We start from the raw sequence: 26,287 nt of genomic DNA, 5'->3' as shown, positions 1-26,287 counted from the left end.
GACGATGAAAAGCCGGGCTGTCCAAAAACTTGACAGAGTGAAGTTAACATCCAAAAAGTGTGTGATTTCATCAAAGAAAATCTGAAATCATCCATGAGATTGATTGAAGATGAATTTGGGATTCCAAAATCAACTGTGCACAACATTCTGACCGAGAGTTTGAGGTCTAAGTTGACTGACGAACAAAAAATGTATCAAATTGAACACTGCAAAGACATCATTAAAACCAAAGTCAAAAGTAAAGACAATGCTGATTTGTTTCTACGATTCGAAGGGCATTATCCATAAAGAATTCGTTCCGCCTGACCAAATGGTCAATAGTGAGTTTCATTCGAAGTTTTGAAGCAACTGATAGCGAGAATCCATCGCGTACGGCATAAATAACATAATGACCAACCGTTTGTCAAAACACACTGTCACTCAGCTTCTAACGAAACAAATGTCATAAACAGTAGACAACACTAATGAAGATTGCTGCTTTCGACAACAAAAAGATACAACAGGTGGTGCGCCACTAGTTTCTTATATTTTCAAAACGTTTCATTTCTTTTTGGACAGAAGGTGTATATTCTTGTTTAAGAACAAATGGCTTAACAGGGAATGTAAGACAAGATATCAGAAAGTTGTTGAGATGGATAAAAGAAAATTGTGTAGTAGGAAAGTTAGTATGTTGCCCAAATTTGATGGAGGAGGAGGAGGTGGACAGAAAGGATTATGAATATGTTTGCAGAAATGTGTGAAGAGAGAGGAGCACAGTTTTTTTAATGTGTAGGAAGAGTTTCAAGAATGAAATGAACTGCATAACAGTGATGAACTGCATTTGAATGGTTTTGATGAGAGTTATTTGGGGAAGAAGAGAGAGAGCGAGAGAGAGCTGCCAGAAGGGAGAGAAATGAGTGCAGAGAATGAACTGAGGAAGTAAGAAGCAAGGTAAAACACTGGAAGAGTAAGGAAGTATCACTTGAAGCAGTGCTCTTGACTGGAGAAATGGATAGCATGACTGTAGGTAATGAGAGAACAGGTTTGCAAGACAAACAGGTAAACAAGGAGACAGGTTATCATCATCATCATCAAATTCCTGCCATGCACCTTCAAGGGGTGTACAGGATATGATAGCATAACATGAAAAAGATTACATCATTACTAACTTCCTATCTACAATTTTCCTCCAAATCAGTCTGTTACTTGTCAAGACTCCAACATTATCCGATCTTATATTTCTATCGTCTAAGGCACACTGTACCGTACCAATCCACCTATATCTTGGTCTTCCTCTGGGTCGTTTTCCTGGCAACCTGGCAGAAAACACTTGTTTTGCTAATCTTTCCAATCCCATTCTATTTAAGTGACCATACCACCTGAGATTAGCTCTGCTAACACATTCCTGGATGCTGACAATGTCAAGTTCTTTCATAATATCCTCATTTTTAATGTGATATTGCCATTGATGCAATCTGTTCACGCCTCTAATCTTTCTCAGGACTCTCATATCCGTGGTCTCCAGGCTTTGGTCAAGTGTTTTACTTCTGACCCAGCTCTCAGATCCATAAGTTAAAACTGGTTTGAACACTGTCTTGTATACAGCTAATTTAGTGTTCAGACTAATTTCTCTCTTATTCCATATGAATTTATTCAATTGACTTCCTACCATACTAGCTTTGCTGATTCTGTTGTCTATTTCTATATTTAATTTAAGATCTTCACTAAAAATCTTGCCTAAGTAGCTGAAATGTTTTTCACTTGTTTCACGGGTTCTCCATTCACAGTTGACATTTTCAATGATTCTGCCTATTTTCATTGTCTTTGTCTTTTTATTGCTGACCTTCATACCATATCTATTACAACAGCTATTCAATTTAGTCAGAGAATCTTGCAGACTTGTAGCGGATTTATTTAGAAGTATAACATCATCCGCATAAAGCAAAGAGCTGACATTAACATCTCCAATTTTGATATCATGTTTAATACCACTTTCCTTCATAATGTGATCCATATAGATAATGAATAACAGAAGAGATAATGTACATCCTTGACTCACACCAGATTTGACATTAAACCATCTTCCAGTACTTCCTTCAATTCTAACTGCTGACTTACAACCCAAATAAAGACTAAGTATTGCTTGGTATAATGCCCCATTGACACCATATAACTGTAGCGTATTGAATAGCTTCTCTCTGTCTTGGCACCTTGTCATATGCCTTTTCCAAATCGACAAAACTTAAATACAGATCTCTGTTATATTCCCATGCTTTCTCGACTATTTGTCGTAAAGCGAAGATCTAATCCTGACAGCCTCTTTTTGGCCTGAATCCAGCTTGTTCTTCACCAAGCTTTTCTTCCACAATTCTTCTCAACTGTTTCTCAAGTATACTTGCATAGATCTTGCCAGGAACACTCAGTAGGGAAATACCTCTGTAATACTCACATTCAGTTTTATTTCCCTTTTTATATATGGGTACTATGAGAACTCTACTCCAATCATCGGGAATTCGTCCCTCTGTCCAGGCTTTCTGAACTATGCAGTGCAGCCACTGTAAGATTCTTCTTAATCCACGATACTTCAGCATTTCTGGTCGAATATCATCTACTCCTGCTGCCTTTCCACATTTCAAGCCTTTGATGGATTTTTCTACTTCAAGTATGGATATGTATTCCTGACTGCATGCCTGGTCAGTGTTTTTTACCACTGTGCTGTCATCACTGCTTGTTTCATTTAGCAGTTATTCAAAGTAATTACTCCATACTTCAAGGATTTCCTTTTCTCCCGTTTTCATGTCACCTTTATCATCTCTAATTCCTTTTACAGCACTCTTTCCTCCATTCCTAAGCTTCTTCAACAACCTCCAGAATATTTTGAATGATATAATCACGTAATCACAAGAAAGATATTTATTTAACCAAATATTTCGGTCTGGAAATAGCAGACCATCGTCGGTGGTATTACAAGAACAGTTTAAAAAATATACAAGCTAGAATACTAACAATAGATCGTTGAAATTAGAACATGCCGCGTGATGTTATATCACTAAGTATGAAACGAAATATTTTGAAGTAGAAACATGATTGAATTTGCTATTTAAAAAAAAAAAAAAAAAAAAAAAAAAAAAAAAAAAAAAAAAAAATTAATGAGTAATCTTGATTAGGCTTTCCCAGATTTTTGATATAGATATGCAGTCATTACGATTCAGGTTGGGATGATGGAGCAAGGCCTCCACGCTTTCCTTGAACAAACGTTCGAACCTATAACGGGATCTATGTAAGAGGCGCGTTTTGGACCAAAGGATGCTGTGGTCAGTTTCAATCCCGTGTTGAGCCAAACCAGACTTTTCAGGTTTATTGTGAAGAATGGATGATTGATGTTCTTGGATTCTTTTTTCAAGAGAACGTCCAGTCTGTCCAAAGTAAGAGAGATCACAGTTGCAAGGAATTTGATAAACTCCAGGAAGAGATAAAGTTGAGCGTTTGTCTTTAGGAGAAGGAAATTGAGAAGACAATTTGTTAATAGGAGAATACGTAGCTGTTAAATCATATTTCTTCAAAATTCTTGCGATAGGTTCTGAAATACCGGAGATATAAGGAATAGGTACTCGACGTATTGAATCTTTGTTGTTTTGTGGAGGATTATAAGATGTAAGAAGACGTTGAATACTTTTTTCAGAAAAGCCATTGAGTTTCATGTGTTGCTGGATAGTAGAAAGTTCTTTCTGTAGATAATCAAAAGTAGAACAATTAGTTTTGGCTCTTTTGATGAGACATTTTATAATTCCTGTTTTATGACATGGATGATGGGCTGATTCTTTCAGAATATAACGACCTGTGAATGTTGGTTTCCTGTATACTGTAGTTGTAAGAATATTTGAAGATGATCGGATGAGGAGAACGTCTAAAAAAGATAACTGGTTGTTTTCTTCTAATTCCATAGTAAACTTTATGCGATGATGTAAGGAATTAATACTGTTTAAAAAGGAAGATAAAGTGTTTTTACTGTGAGGCCAAATAGCAAATATGTCATCTATATATCTTACCCAAAAAGATGGTAGAGGGAAACTAGATGTGAAGAGGACTTTTTCTAAATGTTCCAAATAAAAGTTGGCTAAAGCTGGAGAAAGAGGACTTCCCATGGCTGTTCCTTCTACTTGGCTATAAAATTTGTTTTGACATATGAAATAACCAGAATGTATAACGAAATCGAATAGTTTTATAATATCTTGAGGAAAGATGTCAGCAAGTAGTTTTAAAGTTTCCTTAAGAGGTACATTGGTGTATAAAGATTCTATATCAAAACTAACCATAAGATCTGTAGGTTGTAATGAGACATCTTTTAATTTTTCTAAGAAATCTGAGGAGTTTTTTAAAAAAGAACTCGAGTTGCCAATGTAAGATTTCAGTAATTTAGCTAGATATTTGGCTATACGGTAAGTAGGAGAATCAATGCAATCTACTATTGGACGAAGAGGATAGTCAATCTTATGGATTTTTGGAAGGCCATAAAATCTAGGAGGTCTTGCAAAATGAGTTTTAAGTCTTTCAATTGTGTCTTTATCCAAACTGATGACTTCATCAAGGAGAGAATTTAATTTCTTTAGTTGTCTGTTGGTTGGATTATAATCAATTTCTTGATATGTGGAGCGATCTCGAAGCAAAAGAGAAAGTTTTCTTCTGTAATTTACTGAGTCCATAACTACTGTTGCTTTTCCCTTGTCAGCTTTAGTGATAATGAGGTGATTATTTTTTCTCAAGGACTGTAAAGATTTCATTTCAGAAGGAGATATGTTAGAAGGAGGAAGTTTAGCCTTAAGTAGAGAAGAAGCGACTTCTAGGCGAAGAGCATTAGCTTTATCGCTGGTTAGATGATTAAGATTCCTTTCAATGTTAACTAGGAAATCTAGATATGGTATTTTATTTGGAACAATAGAAAAATCATGTCCTTTTGAAAGGATGAGGGTTTCGCTTTTAGTCAAAGGACGTCCGGATATATTTACAATCCAATTATCTGGAGTTATGAATGGCTTGGATTGTTTAGACGAAAGAGCCTCATATTTACGGTTAAGATGTTGACTTAGTTTATTATAAGCACGTTGAGTAGAACGTTTAGCTACATTTAGAACTATGTGAGAAAGATGTGGATCCAAATTTGTGGATATATAGGTGCGTAAATCAGAAGTCTGATGACTGTGAATAGCAAGATCACGTTTAGCAGCTTTAAGTTGATTACGGATTAGAGATAAACTTGTGTTCCGGTAAATATTATGAGCTCCAGGAGATTTTATTGTTTCTTTAATCTTAGCGAAATTGGGAATAATCTTGTTGTCGCGGCACTTTTTTAAGAAATTAATCTTTGCTCGTAACCTACCTTGTATAACTGAAAGTTTTCCTAATTTACCAGTTATTTTGGTAGCATTTTCCCCGTGAAGGATAAGAATTTGTTGTTTTAAGGATACTTGCGACATAAGACTGAATGATATAATCACGTAATCACAAGAAAATTTCTTGTGATTACGTGATTATATCATTCAGTCTTATGTCGCAAGTATCCTTAAAACACCAGAATATTTTGCCGCCTTCTTGATATTTATTTTCTATATTCTTGCCAAAGTCCTCCCATGACTTTTGTTTAGCTAGTTTTACACACTGTTTAGCATTCTTGCATTTGTCTCTGTATTCTCTAAGAGCACAAGCTGACTTATTTGACAGGAACTTTTGATATGCTTTCTTCTTTTCCTTCACTGCCTCTTTAACTTCCTGTGTTCACCAGGGAGTTCTGATTTTTTTTATCCATGCAGACAACTTCACCACATGCCTCTCTGGCAGAATCAATCAATGTTTTCTTCAGAGTTTGCCACTGAATCTCCAAGATTTGATTCCTGTTCTCAAACTCTTTCATTTTTTCTTCAATAATCTTTGTTTATTTTAGTCTACAGTTCACATCTGAGAGCTGCTCAACTTTTATTAGCACTTTAAAACTTTCTTACATGTTATTCTTTTCAATATGAAATTCAATTTTATCCTGCTCAAGACTAAATAGTGATCACTTCCAATTTCAAATCCTCTGTACACTCTGGTGTCCTGCACCAGGGAGAAAAACATCACTATCAACAATAACAGAGTCAATGAGACTTTTCTTATTCCTTGCCTCTTCTCTATATGTGAATTTGTGCACATTTTTATGTTGGAACATGGTGTTAGTAATAACCAGTCCATGTCCTGAGCAGAAATCCAACAGATATTTGCCATTATTATTAGCTTTGCTCTTTTCTCCAAATTTTCCCAAAATATTTTTGTATGTCTCACAATCATTTCCTACTCTGCTATTTAGATCCCCAACAAGGACCAACTTTTCCTTTTTCATTGTGTCAGTTGCTTTTTCCTAAAGGCTAAAAAATTCCTCCTCTTCTACCTTAGTAGAACCTTCTGTTCGACCATAGGTACAAATAAGTCTCATTGTCCAGTTTCCCATTCTGATATTTGCCAACATTACTCTACTTGAGACTGACTGCCATTCAAGAAGATTAGCCTCGTATTTTGTGTTGAATACTATGGCTCTCCTTCTTTTCCTTGATTGTCATTGCCTGAATATAACATTTTGTATTTATTGCTCAGAAAGATCTCACCAGTTTTTGTCTTTTTTTTTGTTTCAGTCACCCCTATTATGTCGATCTGGTACGTATCTAATTCCTCAGCTAGCTCCATTTCTTTGCCATTCAGGCTTCTTATGTTGATAGTACCGATCTTTAACTCTGGTGATGTTGAGTTGGGGTTTGTTTTCAGATTCGTTCCAGTAGCTGACTTTTCACTGTTCGCCCGGGTTCCTTGGCAAAAACAACGGGGGCTTTGTTTAACCGGGCGATGCTCCAGCCAGCATAAAATTTTGTCATGTCGTACGATCATTTTATATTTTGGTTTAACCAATAAGAATACAATTTGGTCGGCTAAATCCCAAATTGCCAGCCCATCCTCGTTAATTCAGTATCCAAGTAGATACCCAACAGGGTGCACCACGAGAAGGTGAGGATTGGATATTAGGTCAGAAGCCCTGGTCGGTTATCTGCATTTCTTTAAAGGTTATATGGAGGTCTCCTCTCAGTATACAGCTTTGACCCCTAAGCACCCCGACTTAGGTTACTAAATAACTTAAGGAATTCAGAACGTAAACTGGAATATAAATTAAAATAAACTTTAATATATATTTCGGCAAGGTCACGTTGCCATCTTCATGGGAACATAAGATTAAAACACGTGCATGCAGGTACTAAAACAGCAAAAGAGGTCGAAGCGAGGAAACTACTGTTTTTCCTAAAGCCCTGATGGTGCCCCCTAGCGGGCTGTATTAGGTATTCTTGGCCATTGGGCTGAAGTTCTCATGATGTACGTCTCCCAAATTTGGGGCAGTCTCATGCACCCAAATTTGTTGATATAAATGAGATTTGGCATGTTTCTTAAGGCTGAGGCTGATTCTATGAATAGTCTTTCAAATTTATACTTGCTGCAGTGTATTACTGCGACTTTCTTCCAACGTATTCTGTGGTGTGTATCCAGAGCCTGGTCTGCAAGCGCAGAGTGGCTGTACTGGTGAAACCGGATGTAGTCTTTGTGTTCAGAAATTCTGATATTCGCTGTCCTGCCTGTTTGGCCAAAGTAGAGCAGCTTGCAGCTGCAAGGGACCTGGTATACACCAGGTTGGTCTATGGGAAGTGGTTGGTCATTAGTGGAGCAGATAAGGGATGCCAATTTTCTATATGGTCTGTAACAAGAGGTCAGGTCATGTTTTTTTTCAGGATTTTGGCAATTTTTTCCGAGGTGTGTGAACAATCAACACCCCAGAATCAAGTTCACACTGGAAAAAAGAGGAAAACAACAGCCTCCCTTTCCCAGACACACTAGTCACCTGCCAGCCTGATGGAACCTTGGTTTTCTCAGTTTATAGAAAACCCACCCATACAGGCAGGTACATTCACCAACAATCCCCCTTCCCACAACAATTGGAGTTATTAAGATGCTATACAACAGGGCTAAACTAATCTGTTCAAATGACAATGCCCTAACCAATGAACTAAATCACATCCTTAACACTTTCTCAGCCAATGACTACAACCCCCAAAAAAATACCAAAACCAGTAAACCACAACCTCCCTCTCTCCCTTCACAAAAAAGATTACTCTAAATCCATCACCATTCCCTATATCCAGAGCACCTTGGAAAAAATTACCAAAATCCTGAAAAAACATGACCTGACCGCTTGTTACAGACCATATAGAAAATTGGCATCCCTTATCTGCTCCACTAAAGACCAACTACTTCCCCTAGACCAACCTGGTGTATACTAGGTTGGTCTAGGGGAAGTGGGCTTGAAGACCAGGCTCTGGATACACGCCACAGAATACATTGGAAGAAAGCCACAGTAATACACCGCAGCAAGTATAAATTTGAAAGACTATTCATAGAATCAGCCTCAGCCCTAAGAAACATGCCAAACCTCAACAAATTTGGATGCATGAGAATGCCCCAAATTTGGGAGACATACATCATGAGCACATCAGCCCAATGGCCAAGAATACCTAATATAGCCCGCTAGGGGGGCACCATCAGGACTTTAGGAAAAACAGTAGTTTCCACGCTTCAACCTCTTTTGCTGTTTTAGTGCCTGTATGCACGTGTCTTAATCTTATATTTCCATGAAGATGGCAACGTGACGTTGCAGAAATATAGGAAATATATATTAAAGTTTATTTTAATTTATATTCCAGTTTACGTTGTGAATTCCTTAAGTTATTTAGTAATCATGTGCAACCAACGTATAAGCCATTCTACAAGAAGGAGACTTAGGGTGGACAAGGGAATACACAACATGAGAAAAGAATGGGATGGCGTGGAATGTAGGAAGAACAGTTGGATTTCAAGAAGGTTCTGGGAAGGGGTGGGAGAAAAAGAAATAGCTCAAAGAAGGTATGGAGAAGTCACATCTAATAAGTGGCATCAGCAAAACTTACTATAGATCCTGGACTGGCCTGTTTTCTTTGTATATGAATAATAGAAATATCAGAAACAAGGTAAATGAAATGGTTGCATTGAATGAGTTCGTTTACCCAAAAATTGGAATAAGTGAGATATTGGATGAGGATTACATCCTGATAGGAATAAAGATGGAAGGATATGATATTTTTCATGAAGAGAAAAAGGGTAAAAAAAGGGAGGTGGAGTGCTATTGATAGAAAAAGAGTTATGTGAATACCAAGTAGAGATGCAAGGCAGAAATAGTGGCAATGGTTTGAAGTGGTATGGTGTAAGATAATGATGAATATGATGAAATACTTAGATGTTGCAACAGACCTGGTAGTGACCATGAAATGTATAAGCAATTAGCCAAGCAAATAGGGAAAGGGTAATCATTATGGGTGATTTTAATTATTGCAATATAGATTGGGATTACAAGATACCAACCAGAAATAAAACAAATGAATTTCTCAGTTTTCGAGAGATAATTACCTTAGACAGTATGCAACAGAGGGCACACAAGGATTTAGGGTATTGAATTAATCATCTCATTAGAGAATATTATAAAAGAGGTATCAAATCTCCTTCCAGTTGGTGAGAGTGACCATGAAGTCATTACCTAGGTGGTTGTCAGCCACATGAGGATTTCTGTGAGGAGAGAGTATATGTGGAATTACAATGCTGGTAATCATGAAGAGCTCAGGAGGAGTTTGCAAGCTGTAACATGGAATGAGGAGTTGAGTGGAAAGACGATCAATGCTGATGGAGTGCTATTCAAGAACTATATAGTAGAAATAAGTCTAAATATATCTAAAAGGGTCAGAAGGATAAATAAGCTAGGTGTGCAATGGATGAATAAAGAGATTAAGCATGCAAGACAGAAAAAAAAAAGCATTATGGAAACAACATGAGTGGTAATAATTAATTCCATGAGGAGTATAAAGAACAGGCAACAAGGATGACTAGTTGGTAAGGGTAGCAAAAGTGCAGTAAGAGCAGAAGTATCTAAAGAAGTGAAAAAAAAACTTAGGATTCTATCAATATGTAGCCAGTCAAAATAAAAAGAATGATTGTGGTAGATGACATTGACTGGAGAAAATGGTATAAGAATAACTACTGCTTAGGATATAGCTGAAATATTTAATACGTTCTTTCCTCCTTCTGAATGTGACATTATGGAGAGTTTGAGAGTAGTGGATGATGAGGACTAGAGACTGACTGTAAGTGAGCAACGGGTATATGGGGAACTGAGCAAACTTGATGTTAATAAGGTAGTGTAACTTGATGATTTATCACCACTTATTTTGAAAGAATGCCAGGGAGATGATATCTGATTTGTCATATTTATTTATTAAGAATCTTATATCTGGTCAAGTTCCAAAGGAGTGGATGGAATGGAAGATTGCACCACTTCATAATGGAGGTGACAGAACTCAAGCATCATCCTTTCTTTTAGTGTTGCATGGTGATCAGCATTCATCTTAGAAATCATGGACTCTACAACTGTGTTATAAATAACTCTTTTAATTTCTCGACGTCTCGATCTTCATATTAAGATCATCATCTGGAGCATATACAAACATACAGGACAAGCTGAGTTTCATTACACACAGTAAGCTAAAGAAACAATGATTTGATGACTGGTTATTCTACTGGCATGATCTCTAGTGAAAAAAGAAAAAAAAATACAAATTAATTATTTAGAAACTACATCAAGCTAAATTCTATTTAAGATAACATGAGCAAACATTCTTTCTTATAGATATTTTTTTTTCAGTAACAATGATGTCCTATTTTTAGCATTACAATTGTTATTTTTGATTTAGGATCCTGGATTATCTACAGTCCTGTTTATAGTTAACTCGTAGAGAGGAAGGTTCCGTGGGTCGAATATGTGCGTTCCATATGCCTGGGATTTTTAGACCATCATTATTGTTCATATTGGGGTGGTTGATAATAAACTCACATGCTTCCTTAAATTTGCATTCATACCATGTTTTGGTGCGATGTAAACAACTGGTGCTTTTCCAGTCAATTCTATGTAAGGTGTTAAAGAGCATGATCAGAAAGGCCAGCTTCACCACAGTTATTATATTTAATATGTCGTTTATGTTCTTTTTGTCTCATAGGAACTGTGAGTTCTGTTTCTCCTATATATGGTATATTACAGGTGCAATAAATATGCTACACTCCAGGGTCGACCAGCAGAGGGAGTGTGTCTTTGGATGAGTTGAGTAAGCTCTTTAATTTTGCAGGAGGTTTAAAGGTGGCTTTGAGGTTGCATTTTTGTAGTATTTTGTTTATTTTATCTGATGTCCCTTTAATGTAAGGAATGGTTATAGTTTTATTGTAGTCTGGTTTATCTTTGTTTTTTATTCAGGTCTTGTAGAGAATTTTGTTAATAGTGTTTTGGCTGTAACCATTTTTTTAGAAAAGTATTGCTGATAACTTAAAATAACTTTAAATGCACTGAAAGACGAATTTCAAGTTATCAGTAATACTTTTCTAAAAAATGGTTACAGCCAAAACACTATTAACAAAACTATCTACAAGAGCTCAAAACTATCTATAAGAAAAAAAAAATCTATAAGAAAGAATGTTTGCTCATGTTATCTTAAATAGAATTTAGCTTGATGTAGTTTCTAAATAATTAATTTGTATTTTTTTTTTTTTTCACAAGAGATCATGCCAGTAGAATAACCGGTCATCGAATCATTGTTTCTTTAGTTTACTGTGTGTAATGTAACTCAGCTTGTCCTGTATATTTGTATATGCTCCAGATGATGATCTTAATATGAAGATCAAAATGTCGGGAAATTAAAAGAGTTATTTATAACACAGTTGTAGAGTCCATAATTTCTAAAATGAACTCAAACATCACATTATAGGCCAATCTGTGTGTCAGGTGTTGTGGTTAAGGAGAGGCTTGTGAGAATCAGGATCCAGATTTGGTTTGACAGCGATGGTATTATCTATTATCTTTGATGGACAGCGTAGATTTGCTAAAGGGAGATCATGTTTTAATCTACTTACTTATTAGAATAAGGTAACAAATGCATTGGACAAGAGAGAGATGGATACGCAGTAGTATACTTAGATTTTGCCTTTGCAAAATCTAGGTATACTACTAATACCAAGTTGATAGTCAAACTAAAGTAGATGGGTTGGATATTAGACTAGTGCATTGGATTAGAGATTGGCAAGAGCGATAATAATCACTCTATCTTTACTTGTCAATGTATTCAACACCCAAGTAATCCTCTGAGCTATTTTGCCAGCTCTTGCAATATGCCCTCGGGATTTCAAATCTCTATCCACCATCACCCCCAGGTCCCTAGCCTTATCAGTTTCCTGTAAACTAGTACCATCAGTATGAAATGAAGTATGTAATCTTTAACCAATCAATTAAGATTGGTGGCCAAAAAATAAATAATTTAAGATATGTAGATGATACAACCCTCATAGCAGACACTAAGGAAGATCTGGAGAAGTTGATTCTATTGGTTAAGAGGGAAAGTAACAAAGCCAGACTTACTTTAAACATCAGTAAAACAAAAGTGATGGCTTGTAGCAATTTAAATGAATTTATAATAGAGAGAAATAAAATATAAATCATTGAAAGTTATGATTTACTTTCAATTCACAATCAGAAATCATGGTAAATGTGAAGATATTAAAAGAAGGATAGTCATGGGGAAAAAAAAGCTATGTCAAACCTGACAAAAATTATGAAAGACAAAGGTGTGAGTAAGGTCAAAAAAAGTTAGAATTGTCAAAGCAATGGTATTTCCAGTAGTGATGTATAGATGTGAAAGAAGAAATACAAAAAGCAAACCGATTCATTTGAATTATGGGTGTGAAGGAGACTATTAAGAATCCCGTGGACTGCAAAAATGACCAATAAGAAAGTTTTAGAAGTATAAAGACAGAATGCTCCTTGAAGGTGATGATCACTAAACAAAAGTTTATGTACTTTAGACATATTATGTGAGCTGATGAATAATTGGAAAAGACAGTTATGTTGGGGAAGATTGAGGACATGAGAAGAAGAGGAAGATCACAAAAGAATTAGATGGACAACATAAAAGAACTTACTAATTCCAATTTGAATTTATGAAAGAAAGGACAAGAGGCTGATTGGGATGGAGAGTCTTTGTTCACAAGATCACTATGAGTCGAAAATGACTGGATGACACATAATAACATCATCATCATCATCAAATTCCAGCCATGTACCCTCAAGGGGTGTACAGGATATGACAGTATTACATAAAAAAATTACATCATTATTAACTTCCTATCTACAATTTTCCTCCAAATCAGTCTGTTACTTGTCAAGACTCCAACATTATCAGATCTTATATTTCTATCATCTAAGGCACTTTGTACCGTATCAATCCACCTATATCTTGGTCTTCCTCTGGGTCGTTTTCCTGCCAACCTGGCAGAGAACACTTGTTTTGCTAATCTTTCCTCGCCCATTCTGTATAGGTGACCATACCACCTGAGATTAGTTCTGCTAACACATTCCTGGATGCTGACAATGTCAAGTTCTTTCCTAATATCCTCGTTTTTAATATGATATTGCCATTGATGCCATCTGTTCACGCCTCAAATCTTTCTCAGGACTCTCATATCTGCGGTCTCTAGTCTTTGGTCAAGTGTTTTACTTCTGACCCAGCTCTCAGATCCATAAGTTAAAATTGGTTTGAACACTGTCTGGTAAACAGCTAATTTAGTGTTCCGACTAATTTCTCTCTTATTCCATATGAATTTATTCAATTGACTTCCCACCATACCAGCTTTGCTGATTCTGTTGTCTATTTCTATATTTAATTTACCATCTTCAGTAAAAATCGTGCCTAAGTGCTGAAATGTTTTACTTGTTCCACAGGTTCTCCATTCACAACACAGTTGACATTTTCAATGATTCTGCCTATTTTCATTGTCTTTGTCTTTTTATTGCTGACATTCATACCATATCTATTACAACAGCTATTCAATTTAGTCAGAGAATCTTGCAGACTTGTAGCGGATTTATTTAGAAGTATAACATCATCCGCATAAAGCAAAGAGCTGACATTAACATCTCCAATTTTGATATCAGGTTTAATACCACTTTCCTTCATAATGTGATCCATATAGATAATGAATAACAGAGGGGATAATGTACATCCTTGTCTCACACCAGATTTAACATTAAACCATCTTCCTGTACTTCCTTCAATTCTAACTGCTGACTTACAACTCAAATAAAGACTAAGTACTGCTTGATATAATGCCCCATTGACACCATATAACTGCAGCGTATTGAATAGCTTCTCTCTTGGCACCTTGTCATATGCCTTTTCCAAATCGACAAAACTTAAATACAGATCTTTGTTATATTCCCAGGTTTTCTCGACTATTTGTCGTAAAGTGAAGATCTGATCCTGACGGCCTCTATTTGGCCTGAATCCAGCTTGTTCTTCACCAAGCTTTTCTTCCACAATTCTTCTCAACCGTTTCTCAAGTATACTTGCATAGATCTTGCCAGGAACACTCAGTAGGGAAATACCTCTGTAATTCTCACATTCAGTTTTATTTCCCTTTTTATATATGGGTACTATGAGAGCTCTACTTCGTCCCTCTGTCCAGGCTTTCTGAACTATGCAGTGCAGCCACTGTAAGACTTTTATACCACCATACTTCAGCATTTCTGGTCGAATATCATCTACTCCTGCTGCCTTTCCACATTTCAAGCCTTTGATGGCTTTTTCTACTTCAAGTATGGATATATATTCCTGACTGCATGCCTGGTCAGTGTTTTTTACCACTGTGCTGTCATCACTGCTTGTTTCATTTAGCAGTTTTTCAAAGTAATTACTTCATACTTCAAGGATATCTTTTTCTCCTGTTTTCATGTCACCTTTATCATCTCTAACTCCTTTTACAGCATTCTTTCCTCCATTCCTAAGCTTCTTCAACAACCTCCAGAATATTTTGCCACCTTCTTGATATTTATTTTCTATATTCTTGCCAAAATCCTCTCATGACTTTTGTTTAGCTAGTTTTACACACTGTTTAGCTTTCTTACATTTGTCTCTGTATTCTGTAAGAGTAAAAGCTGACTTATTTTCCAGGAACTTTTGATATGCTTTCTTCTTTTCCTTCACTGCCTCTTTAACTTCCTGTGTCCACCAGGGAGTTCTGATTTTTTATCCTTGCACACAACCTCACCACATGCCTCTCTGGTAGAATCAATCAATGTTTTCTTCAGAGTTTGCCACTGAATCTCCAAGGCTTGATTCCTGTTCTCAAACTCTTTCATTTTCTTTTCAATAATCTTTGTGTATTTTAGTCTACATTTCACATCTGAGAGCTGCTCAACTTTTATTCGCTTTAAAACTTTCTTACATGTTATTCTTTTCAATATTAAATTCAATTTTATCCTGCTCAAGACTAAATAGTGATCACTTCCAATTTCAAATCCTCTGTACACTCTGGTGTCCTGCACCAGGGAGAAAACATCACTATCAACAATAACATAGTCAATGAGACTTTTCTTATTCCTAACCTAGATTACATAATAACATGTAATCTTTAAATCCCAAAATGCCCTCATTACCTTACATTTGATAACAGTGAATTAACAACCATCGTCCTTTGCCCAGAGTGCCAATTTATTTAAATCAACCTGTAAGATATCTACATCACCTTTATCAACTACTGCCCAATCCAATTTTGCATCATCAGTGAACTGAATATTCTCCTCTCAAATCTTCTGCTATATCATTAATGTACAAATTAAAGAGCTGTGGTCCTAGTACAGAGTCCTGGGGCACTCCACTAGTCACCCTCATTCACCTTGATTCAATTTTCCACTATACCATACACCACCCTCTGATATTCTATCTAGTAGATAATTATGCTTTGTTTCTTCGATGCTGATTCCTGCTCACCAGGTCTCTGCTTACTGTGATTAACTGGAACTGCATAAAACTTAGAGGGAAGCAAATTTCATGATCGGCAAGCAATGCCGATTTTCTATACTATTATCTAAATGTTGCGTGACATGGCTGTTACAATATACAGCATAGAAATGAACCATTCCTTTTTTTTTTTTTTTAGAAAAAAAAGTTGTTTTAAAAGAAACAACTAAATTATATTTTGATTTTTAAAAAAAAGTAACAAAAATTTAGATGGTTTACACCTTTCTTTGTAAACTTTCTTAAATAGTATAACTATCCCTTAATTAACAAGTATAACTATTTATTTATTAATAAATAAATTAATAAGTATAACTATTTATTCATAAATAAATAATAAATTAATAAAGTATAACTTTATTTATTAATCATTAACAAGTATAATTATCCTTACATTTTAATAAAAAAAAACTTGAACATTATAATAAAAATTTTAGAACTGTTCTAAAACACAACACCATCCATGGAACCAAAGTTAACTTTATCAGTGTTGCACCTTCAGTGAGACATCATTCCTTCAGGTGAGGATCATTCCCCATAAGAGAGTTGGTTTCATAAGTGCTTCAATTATTTTGGTAGTCACTTGGGGGGGGGGGGGGGTCAGAGAAAGTCAGGAAAACTTTCTTGCAACAAACACTGTCTTTTTCAGTTGGTCATGACATATTAAATTAGCATGTTACATTAGCCTTTGACAAGGTGGCATGCACACCTCTTTCAGCTCAGCCAATGAAGCTTTATATTCAAATCCATAAACTTTTTAGATACCCTAGTTTTGGTTTTGTTTGAAACAGATTCATTCACCTTTTTTTTGTGAGGTTATCATAATTTGGGAAACAGTTCACCGATTCAAAAAATTATATTGAATTACTAAAACTCACTTTAAAGAATAAAAGTGAGTTTTAGTAATTCAAATATTCTGACATCCCAAACACACACCTATTTGCACTCTGAATATAATCTCTCTCTCTGCTGAAAGGTATCATGCATGACACATGACCACAAAATGTTTTATTTTCTCACAATCATTTCTGCTAACAGATTTGTAACTTTTTTTTTTTTAATACCTGTCAGCAAACCTTTTCAGCAATTTCTTTCCAAGCAGCAGTCATTATTCATGGTATTGTTATGCACAGATGACCAAATGATGGGATTTATGTATTCTACAAGTGCAAGCTCTTGACAAAACGTCATGTATAACACATGACCTTAAAATGTTTAATTGCACCTCTTTTTTTTATTTTTTAACAGAAATGAAATCAAATCTCCAAGTACATAAATGCATAAAACTATCAAAATTTGGTGAGCATGAAAAAATAGTGCACATTTGTTTAATACTTATTTTATATGTATTAAACAAATAGCACTGAATCCAGTAGATGTATGACATCTACTGGATTCAGTGCTATACCTCCCAAGAAGTATGAAGTGCATGCATTTCAATGGTGGGGGGGGCATGCTTGGAAAAATCAGTCAAGTGGATTTGATCACGATTTGGTTTTAATTCCAAAAGAAAATAATCATGGTAATGTGGATCTTGGTTAGTGGTATAGCATTAAGCAGATAGCCACTGTACTAATATTCAGTGCTTGCTATATAGCTACTTTCGTAATGAAGTCACAAGTTCACTGTATATCTTCATATATCTTTAAATGCCCAACTTGTCATGTAGTATTTATCAAATTACTCTGCAAAATCCATAAATGTCAGAGTGTCTACATGGATCCATTTCCTTTACATCCAGAACAACTATTAGCTTAATGAAAATACTTCTCTCGATCACCAAAGCTTGTAAACCAATAGTACGTTAAGTACTATCGGTAAGCTAATGGTTCATTTATTTATTTTTATTATTTATTTAATATTTTTACATAATAGGCCAAGCATGGAACTTTTTCAAGCCACTTCAGGCCTCCAATAAGTAAGGTGCTGGTCTCACACAGGCAATGAAATACATTTCCCACCTAAAGACAATCACAAACATCCATGTCCACAACAAGACCTGAACCTGCACCCTGTTGATAGGATAGTGAGTATGTAAACAACTCAAGTCATCGAGGCTGGTGAAAATATACCAAAATTAAAATTCATGATACAATCACGAAAGACATCTATAAATAAATCAAATGTTTGATTAGTGTCATTAAGTTATAGTATGCTGGTTGAGGAAATTTGGCCTATTATGTAAAAATATTAAATAAATAATAAAAATAAATTAAGTCATATTGAAAATTTGTTTTTAGCCACCTTTCCATAATAGCATACTGAAATCTTATTTTCCAGAAGCTTAATTAAGCTAAAGTTATGGATCAACAGCATATTAAGACAGTGATCAGTTATACCCACAGAATGTAAGTTAAAGAAATTATGCTATATTCTTAAAGAATACATATAGCTGATATGATGAAACTACAACTTACCACTTCATATATAGCTTGAAGAGTATCCACACTGACTACTGATATATCAAAATGATATACAGCTAAAAAAAAAAACAAAAAAGATAAAATAATTTATAAATGATAAATTAATCTAATAAGAAGCAGTGATAAATGCTTTTCTTGATTCAATTTTAAAAATGGAATTAGATACAAGAAAACAATTGTTTTATAATTATTAATACTAATGGTTTCTTCTATAGAATCTGAAGACTCATTGTGGAAGACTCAAACTATCCACACATATCTATCATAAATTTCCTTGAACTCATTCACAGACAAAATCTATAGCCTCAAAGTTCATGGTGTACAGTTCAATCAATGTGGTGCACAGCTTGAGATCTATTTATCCTAAAATGCATAATCTGACATTTTTTTTACATTAAACTAGTACTCATTATTTTTGCCCATACTTTCAAACTATTTAAATCATTCTGCAAGTGCGTTGGATCACTCTATTATGCTACTGAATTTTGCATCATCAGCAAACAACTAAATAATTCTCTTCAAATCATTCCTTACATCATTTGTGTATACAAATAAGCAGTAGTGGTCCATGTGATGCAGCTAGTCACATTCATTAGGTGTTATTCATAATAATGTTTAACAATATAACCAACAACAGAAAAAAAATACATTTATTAAAATCAAATATTCTGCTGGTTTTCTACCCAGCATCATCAGAGCACAATGATAACTACAACAGGCACACAGCATTAAACTAAGTGTAGAAACAATTTAAATTCTAAATGTTACCTAATGTCCTAACAGGATACCTTCTATAGGTTGGATAACTACAAAGTTAATTTAGAGAAATCTGACTATTAGGTCTTAAAATAATAGTCTTACAGAACTTTGGTAAATTAATGTAATCATATTTGTTGAGGTTGGGAGAGTGCTTCTTAACTGATGCTGATTCCAAGAATAATCTCTCAGACCTGTAATGACTTCTATGCAATATCCTATGTGAAGGAGTATCCAGAGCATGATCTGCCAATCCCAACTTGCCATACATACTTGTTAACTAATCTACCAGACTGTCCAAAGCAGTCTAAACTGCAGGTACAAGAAACTTTATACATGCCAGGATGTTCAAGAGGATGTAGTCGATCTTTAGGAGAATGTATGAAAGTAGCTAACTGAATAAATGGTTTGAAAGTAGTCTTCTTCTTGAGTATTCTGCAATTGAGCAGGTTCTTCTTTTAGTAGCAGAAACTTTCCTTCCACTCTCTTCTGTTCCGAGCCTTCTCTTTCAAGGTTGTGTACCTGTCTCCATTCAGCATGTCATCTAGCATGGTTTTCCTTACTCTTCCTCTGGGTCTTTTTCCATCTATTTTTCCTTCGATGGCATCTCTGATGATTCCATTCTCTCTCTCTCTCTCAGAATATGTCTGATCCAGTTTCACTTGCTTCTTTTTATCCTCCTTAACAGACTTCTTTCTTCTTCTACTCTTTTTTAAGACCTCTTCATTAGTTATTTTATCTGTCCATTTGATTTTTTCCATCCTTCTCCAAATCCACATCTCAAAGCTTTCCAAAATCTTAATTTCTTCTTTCTTCAATGTCCAAGTTTCAGATGCATAGAGGGCAACACTCCACACATAACATTTTATTAGTCTTTTCTTTAGGTTTCTCTCTATTTTACTTCTGAATAAATTCCATTTTCTATTGAAGGCATCTCTTCCCATTGCTATTCTTGCTTTTATGTCACTTTTCCATCTTCCATCACTGCTAATAGCACTTCCTAGATATTTAAATGTCTTTACTTGATTCAATTTTTCCCATTTATTTTGATATCCATATTTGCCTCTTTCCTTGTTATTTTCATTACCTTTGTTTTTCTGATGTTAATTTTCATTCCATAATTGATACAGGATTCCAGTAATCTGTTCAACAGATGTTGTAGTCCTGTTTCAGTATTTGATAGTAATGCCTTGTCATCTGCGTATCTTATTGCAAATATCTGTCTACCTCCAATCTTAGTGATTGAAAGTAGTATGGAGATCATATTTGCAGATAACTTTGTCTATTTTTTTTTCTTAACATATTGGATGGGAATGGTTTTGCTGTGATCCTGTTTATTGGGTGTAGGAGTGATGGGATGTGCATGTAATATTTTATCCATTTTTATATGGGCTGTAGTCATTGGCTTAAAAAGGTGTATTGCAAAGGTCCCTGAACTTAGTTTCAAGGGCTGTGTGATTTGAACATATAGCCCTGGCTCGGTGAGCAAGAGTTTTGAGATGCCATACTGTTGGGAAGGGTAGTGATTTGATTGTTTATGTAAATGCTTACAGTATGAGTGGGATTTCTGCAGATGAATAATGAGCTATTAGGAGGTGCCATGTCAATAGTGTATCTAAAAAAGGGGAGACTATTATTACTTTCTTTTTTCTATAATGAAGTTTATTTTAGGATGTTGGCCATTAAGATATGCTAATAATATATCTAATATGTTTGGACCATGAGGCCAAACAGCAAACACACCATCAACATAACACAGCCAAATTATTGATTTTCAAAATGTTCCATACAGAAGTTTGTTTAGAGAGGAACCCATAGCAGTCCCATCTAGCTGTTTGTATATTTTTTCCTTTCCATAGGAAATAACCTGAATATATGGTAAATCTGAATAATTCAATTATGTCAGGGGGTATGTGGCTTAATAAGGTCAAGAGTCTCTGTCAAAGACACGTTAGTTGAAAGTGAGGCAATATCAAAATGGACCATAATGTCAGAATTTGTCGGAGTTAAATTTTCTATTAATGTTTTAAAGTGCAGAGAATTTTTAATAGATGAGGGAGAGTTGCCTGTAAGGGAGGAAAGTGATTTGAATAAATGTTTAGCCAATTTGTAGGTGAAACTGTCTATGCTATTTACTACTGGACAAAGGGAGGTAGTGGGTTTGTGAATTTTAGGAACCCCATATATCTGGGAAGGTTTGACATGATAAGGTTTAAGTTTCGTGGTAATTTTATTAGGCAAGATATAACTTTATTTTTACTCTTTTTTTTTTTTTTTTTTTTAATAATTTACACATTTTTTGCTTTTTGGGATTTTATAAGATCCCAAAAGGATCTACGATCTGATAAGTGGAGGAGTCTTTAAGAAATTGATGCCCTGAACACTTTACATAGAATTGACTGGAAAAGCACCTGTTGTTTACATCACATCAAAACTTGATATGAACATAAATTTAAGGAGGCCTGTGAGATTCTTATCAACCACTCTAATCTTAACAATAATGATGGTCTAAAAATCCCAAGAATATGGAAGGCACATATTCTACCCATTTAACCTTTCTCCCTAAGAGTTAATTATAAATAGGACCATAAGTAATCCAGGATCTTAATTCTCATATAACAATTGTCATGTTAAATTAGGACATCATGATGGACTGGTTGGCCGAGTGGTTAGCATATCTAGCTCTCCAGCCAAAAGGCTGTGGGTTCGAATCCTGCCATGAGCATGGATGTTTGTGATTGTCTGTGAAAATACTAGTGTGGTGGTGGTGGTAGATGATGGTAGTTGCGAGTGGGGGAGACGGAGAGTTGTAGAGTAGATGCCTTCCCTCGATGAGTCTTTGGACTCTCTAGAGGTGTTACATAATAATAATAATCATTTTTACTGTAATAAAACTATCTATATGAAGGAATGTTTCTCTGGTGTGGTCTTAAACAGAATATAGCTTTGATTTATTTATTTTATTTCATTTATTTATTTAAAATTTATTTTATTTTCACTAGAGATCAGGCCAATAGAATAACTGTTGATCAAATCATTGTCTCTTTAGCATTCCGTGTGAAATGTAATTTAGCTCATCTCTGTATGTGTGTGCATATGCCAGATGAAGACTTTAATATGAAGGTCAAAATGTCGGTAAATTAAAATAATTATTTATACATGGTTGCAGAGTCCATAATTTGTCTAAAATGAATGTTGATCACCGTATAACACTAAAGGAAAGGATTAGAGTCTGTTGACCACTCCCAGATCACTTCAACCTCCTTCAAAATTTCTCCATTAATCATATACTCTAAATCCCATATTCACTTACCAATTTCACTGTATGAGTGAGTGAGTGAGTTATTCTCTCCTCGGAGTTATGCACTCACACTGTCTAATCATATCCTCCTGTAAGGCCAAAACATTTGCTCTACTCTTCAGTTCTTGGCAACTTTGTATCTGTATATCACTTTTAATTACTGCCATCTCCCGTTTGCATTTAATTGTTTGCATCATCAGCAAACAATTAAATACTCTCCCTTAAAAATCATTACCTCTATCAATAATATTCAATTTTAAATAATAGTGACTCTAGTACAGATCCCTGAGCCACTCCGCTAGTAATCTCCATTATGCTGTTCTTCACCATATATACTTCTCTCAGCCACCAGCCTCACATCCATTCCCATACCTGTCAGTCATCCATGATGTTCACCATACAGTATCATATTCCTATTCATGCTTTCTGAATTCTGCTCTTTAACCAACTTTTCCAATACCTAACCACTACTACTGAGATGCCAGCTGGTTTGTAATTTGCTACTTCTGTCATGGAGCCTTTTTATGTACTGACTAAAAACTATTTGTAAAAACACTAATTACACCAAGAGACAATTCTTCAATATTATACTTATAACATCCAATAAAGCACAAGGAATACAAATGAAAGGAATTGCCTAACAGAAATTTGAATTGTCACTGCAGTCCACTTGCTGCTGATTGAAGTTCACTATATAAAAATAGATAAATAAAATTATTACTGTCTTTGATATTTTCAGGAAAATACCACATCCTATTAAATACCTTATCTTATTTAATAACCCTCACACTGCCAAATATCTAAAATCCTATTCACATCACTACTATTCTTGGAGTTCCCCAGTTTGAGCAAACTTAATTCTTCTGTTATTAAAAGCATCTCCTACCACACACAATACCTTGTTTATCTTTCCTATTTTTCTAGAATACCATTCACATTCTATTCCTAGATTCTGTTGTCAGTCCATTATGTTGCACAAATGTCAGTCTTTATGGATGACTCAAAGCCACAAAATCTTTAACCTTGGTTTTTAATATATCTAGCATTTCTATAAAATGCTAAATTATTTACAGACTTAAGTATATCATTCGTTCTCATCCCAACATGTATGTGTAATATACCATGTGACATTCCATTTAAATGATCTGTTTGAGACCATTCCTTTCTTTTTCTGAAAACTTTGCAATGGCAAACAACTTCTCCAGACACATTTACAAATCTATGCAATTGAAGCCTACATTTTGCAAATAATATACAGTAAAACCCCGTTTTTACATTTCCTGCAATTTACGTTTTCCTGCCATTTATGTCATTTTCTGTTGGTCCCATCTTAAGGCCTATTCTCATGATGTATTGTTTTCCCGCCATTAACAACTTGATGTGGACATTATTTCCCGTGATTTGCGTTTTTTTTCTCGGTGGCAATACCGATTTTCGAATCGATTTCAGCGGAAATCTGCGCATTTCTGTTCTCGGGTGGCGTTGCTTTCAGCTGTAGTTTCGTTTCCGCCATCACAGTGACTTGCGCGCATAGCAGCAGTACTGTAGTGATGAGCGATACCGTGATTTTTCAATCACAGTACGAATTGATATTGCAGAATTTCTGCAACGTAATTTGGCGTGCGAAAGTTGCTTTCAAGTTGCGGTGGTGGATTATCCATGTTAGTAACATGGAGAAAAAAGACAGAAAATGTATTTCGGTAGAAGAAAAGATGGCAATTCTGCGACGTGTAAATTGGCATGCCGGAACACATGTGCATTTAGCATAAGATCTTGGACTCTTCGCGTCCACTTTGAACATGATAGTAAAAAAACAGGTCAAGCATTGAACTCAATGCAAAGCAATCTGGCGAAAGTAAAAAAGCAATCAACAATTAAAGATTTTGTTAAATAGATAAATGTAAGTACATTGTAAATTCATTTATTTTCAGTTATTAAATTTTGTAATCTAGTATGTAGACTCACATACTAGCAGTAAGTCATCTTTTAGCCTTTTTTTAATGTTTTTTTACATTTCCTGCTATTTGCACTTTTTTTCCATCAGTTCCCTGAAAAGTGTAAAAAAGGGGTTTTGCTGTAATTTGTTTTGCAAAACACTGATCAATAGCAGACCTTGAATCTTCCTATTCAACGGAATGATTACTACATTTGTGATATCTCTGTACTCGGGATAACGCTAGTTGTATAAAATATTTTTGGGAATAATTCCTTCCTCTTTTCTAAATTAATTCCACACATAGTAATGTAGAATGTACATTCTGATAAACATATCAATTAATGCTCTTCTCCTTGGCTTGCCAGTGACACTTTACTTTGTCAAATGTTTTCTCTCTCTCTACTTTGCTCTCATATTCTATGCTCTGTGGTTAATATACTGCATTTCAACTAATTTGTTCCCTGCTGCCTATGGAACTGAGGCAATCACTCCTACGATACATTTTTATTTTGTACAGTTTGTGACACAGAATCTCTATGAATTAATTTCTTCATCCATTAATCTTTCAACTTTCTGCTAGACTCATTCATTCTTTGCACATTCATATCTGCAATTTCCTTCCACCATGCTCTCTTGCTTGCTTTTTACTCTGCTTTCACTTGCAAATCTCTTCTCCAATCACTCTTTATACTCAAATTCATTCCTTGACCTCTCATCTCCTTCCTAATTATTTTATTCCATTCTCTTTTTGCTATCTCTTCAATATATATCAATAATACATATATACATAGACAAGTATTATGAAAGTTTGTACACCATTGTCTTTTAGAAAATATGAAGTTGTATATGTGATCATGCAAGAAACATTTTGAACATAGATGAAGACATAGAAAATGTCACTCACACTTTACAACCTGAAAAATAAATAATAAAAATTAAACTACGACTTATCCAAAAAAATAAAAAAAAAAGAAAGAAAGAAAAGTCTAAAAAGCAATAAAAGTGCTTATTTATTGGCCCAATTTACAAAAATAAACATTATGTTCTATAGCATTTATCAATTATGATAATGGAATATTAGCCAACTCTGGAGAACTAAGCACAGGTATAAAATTTATAAGAAATAGACAACAGAGGATGTTCATTTTGTAAATCAAGAAAGGAAAAAACTAAAAAAAAGATTATATAAAATTAACTTAATAATTATTAAAATTATACAATGCTCTGTTTTGTTAATTTTATGCAGCTAGCATAATCAAGAATAAAACACAGTTTGAACTATGATGGTCGGTAACAAACACTGTGATACTACTTAATCTTGTGCATCTTTTAATAAGTAAACAGTTTTGTGATGTGACTATTGTTAAAGTTTGTGATTAATAAAGTTCCTAAAAGGAATTTAATTTTTGTCACAATTTAACAAGTAGGAACCTTTAATAAAAAGGAAAAACATATTTGCATTTAAGTGTGAAATACAACTGAGAGTATTTGTTAACTCGCATAAAAAAATTTGTTGTAATATGATGAAAATAAGATAATTAAATTATAAAATATTGGTCATAAGAATTTTGCATGTAAATTTCGCTGTTAAACAATTGAAATAAGGGATTATAAGTTTATGTTAATTCTTAGAAAATTTTGGTAAGCTGATAAAGTTTAATAAATGTGACTCACAGAGTTAGCAAGAAACAAGGTAAGGTCAAAGTTCCCGATTTTGGACATCACCACGAGTCAGTCGCGTGCACACAGCCCACAGGAAATTTTGGCAGAAAAACGTCACCCCTAACTGGTCACAGAAAGCATATCCAGACATCGGGTGGGGGGAATTAATTGCAGAAGGTGCCGGTAGGGTCATGGTATAAAAGGGTTAGGACCCCCCACACACAGGGCTCTCTCTTGGTTCTCCAGT

The 26,287-nt window shown here is 34.9% G+C and overlaps 1 protein-coding gene across 1 annotated transcript in view; it reads right to left on the bottom strand.

Moving 5' to 3' along the window:
- LOC150102406 (uncharacterized) overlaps positions 1-26,287 on the bottom strand; it is a 357,402-nt gene that overhangs the window by 192,323 nt on the left and 138,792 nt on the right. The window contains exon 10 of the mRNA XM_090399570.1: positions 18,380-18,441. Within this exon, the coding sequence (XP_090255696.1) occupies positions 18,380-18,441 (62 nt within the window). The remainder of the gene's footprint in view (positions 1-18,379; positions 18,442-26,287) is intronic.

The sequence above is a fragment of the Typopeltis vanoorti genome, chromosome 10 (genome assembly GCF_054136105.1).
Source record: "Typopeltis vanoorti isolate ZY-2024b chromosome 10, IOZ_Tvanoo_1.0, whole genome shotgun sequence".
Classification (NCBI taxonomy): Eukaryota; Metazoa; Arthropoda; class Arachnida; order Uropygi; family Thelyphonidae; genus Typopeltis; species Typopeltis vanoorti.
This window is presented reverse-complemented; position numbering and strand designations above follow the sequence as displayed.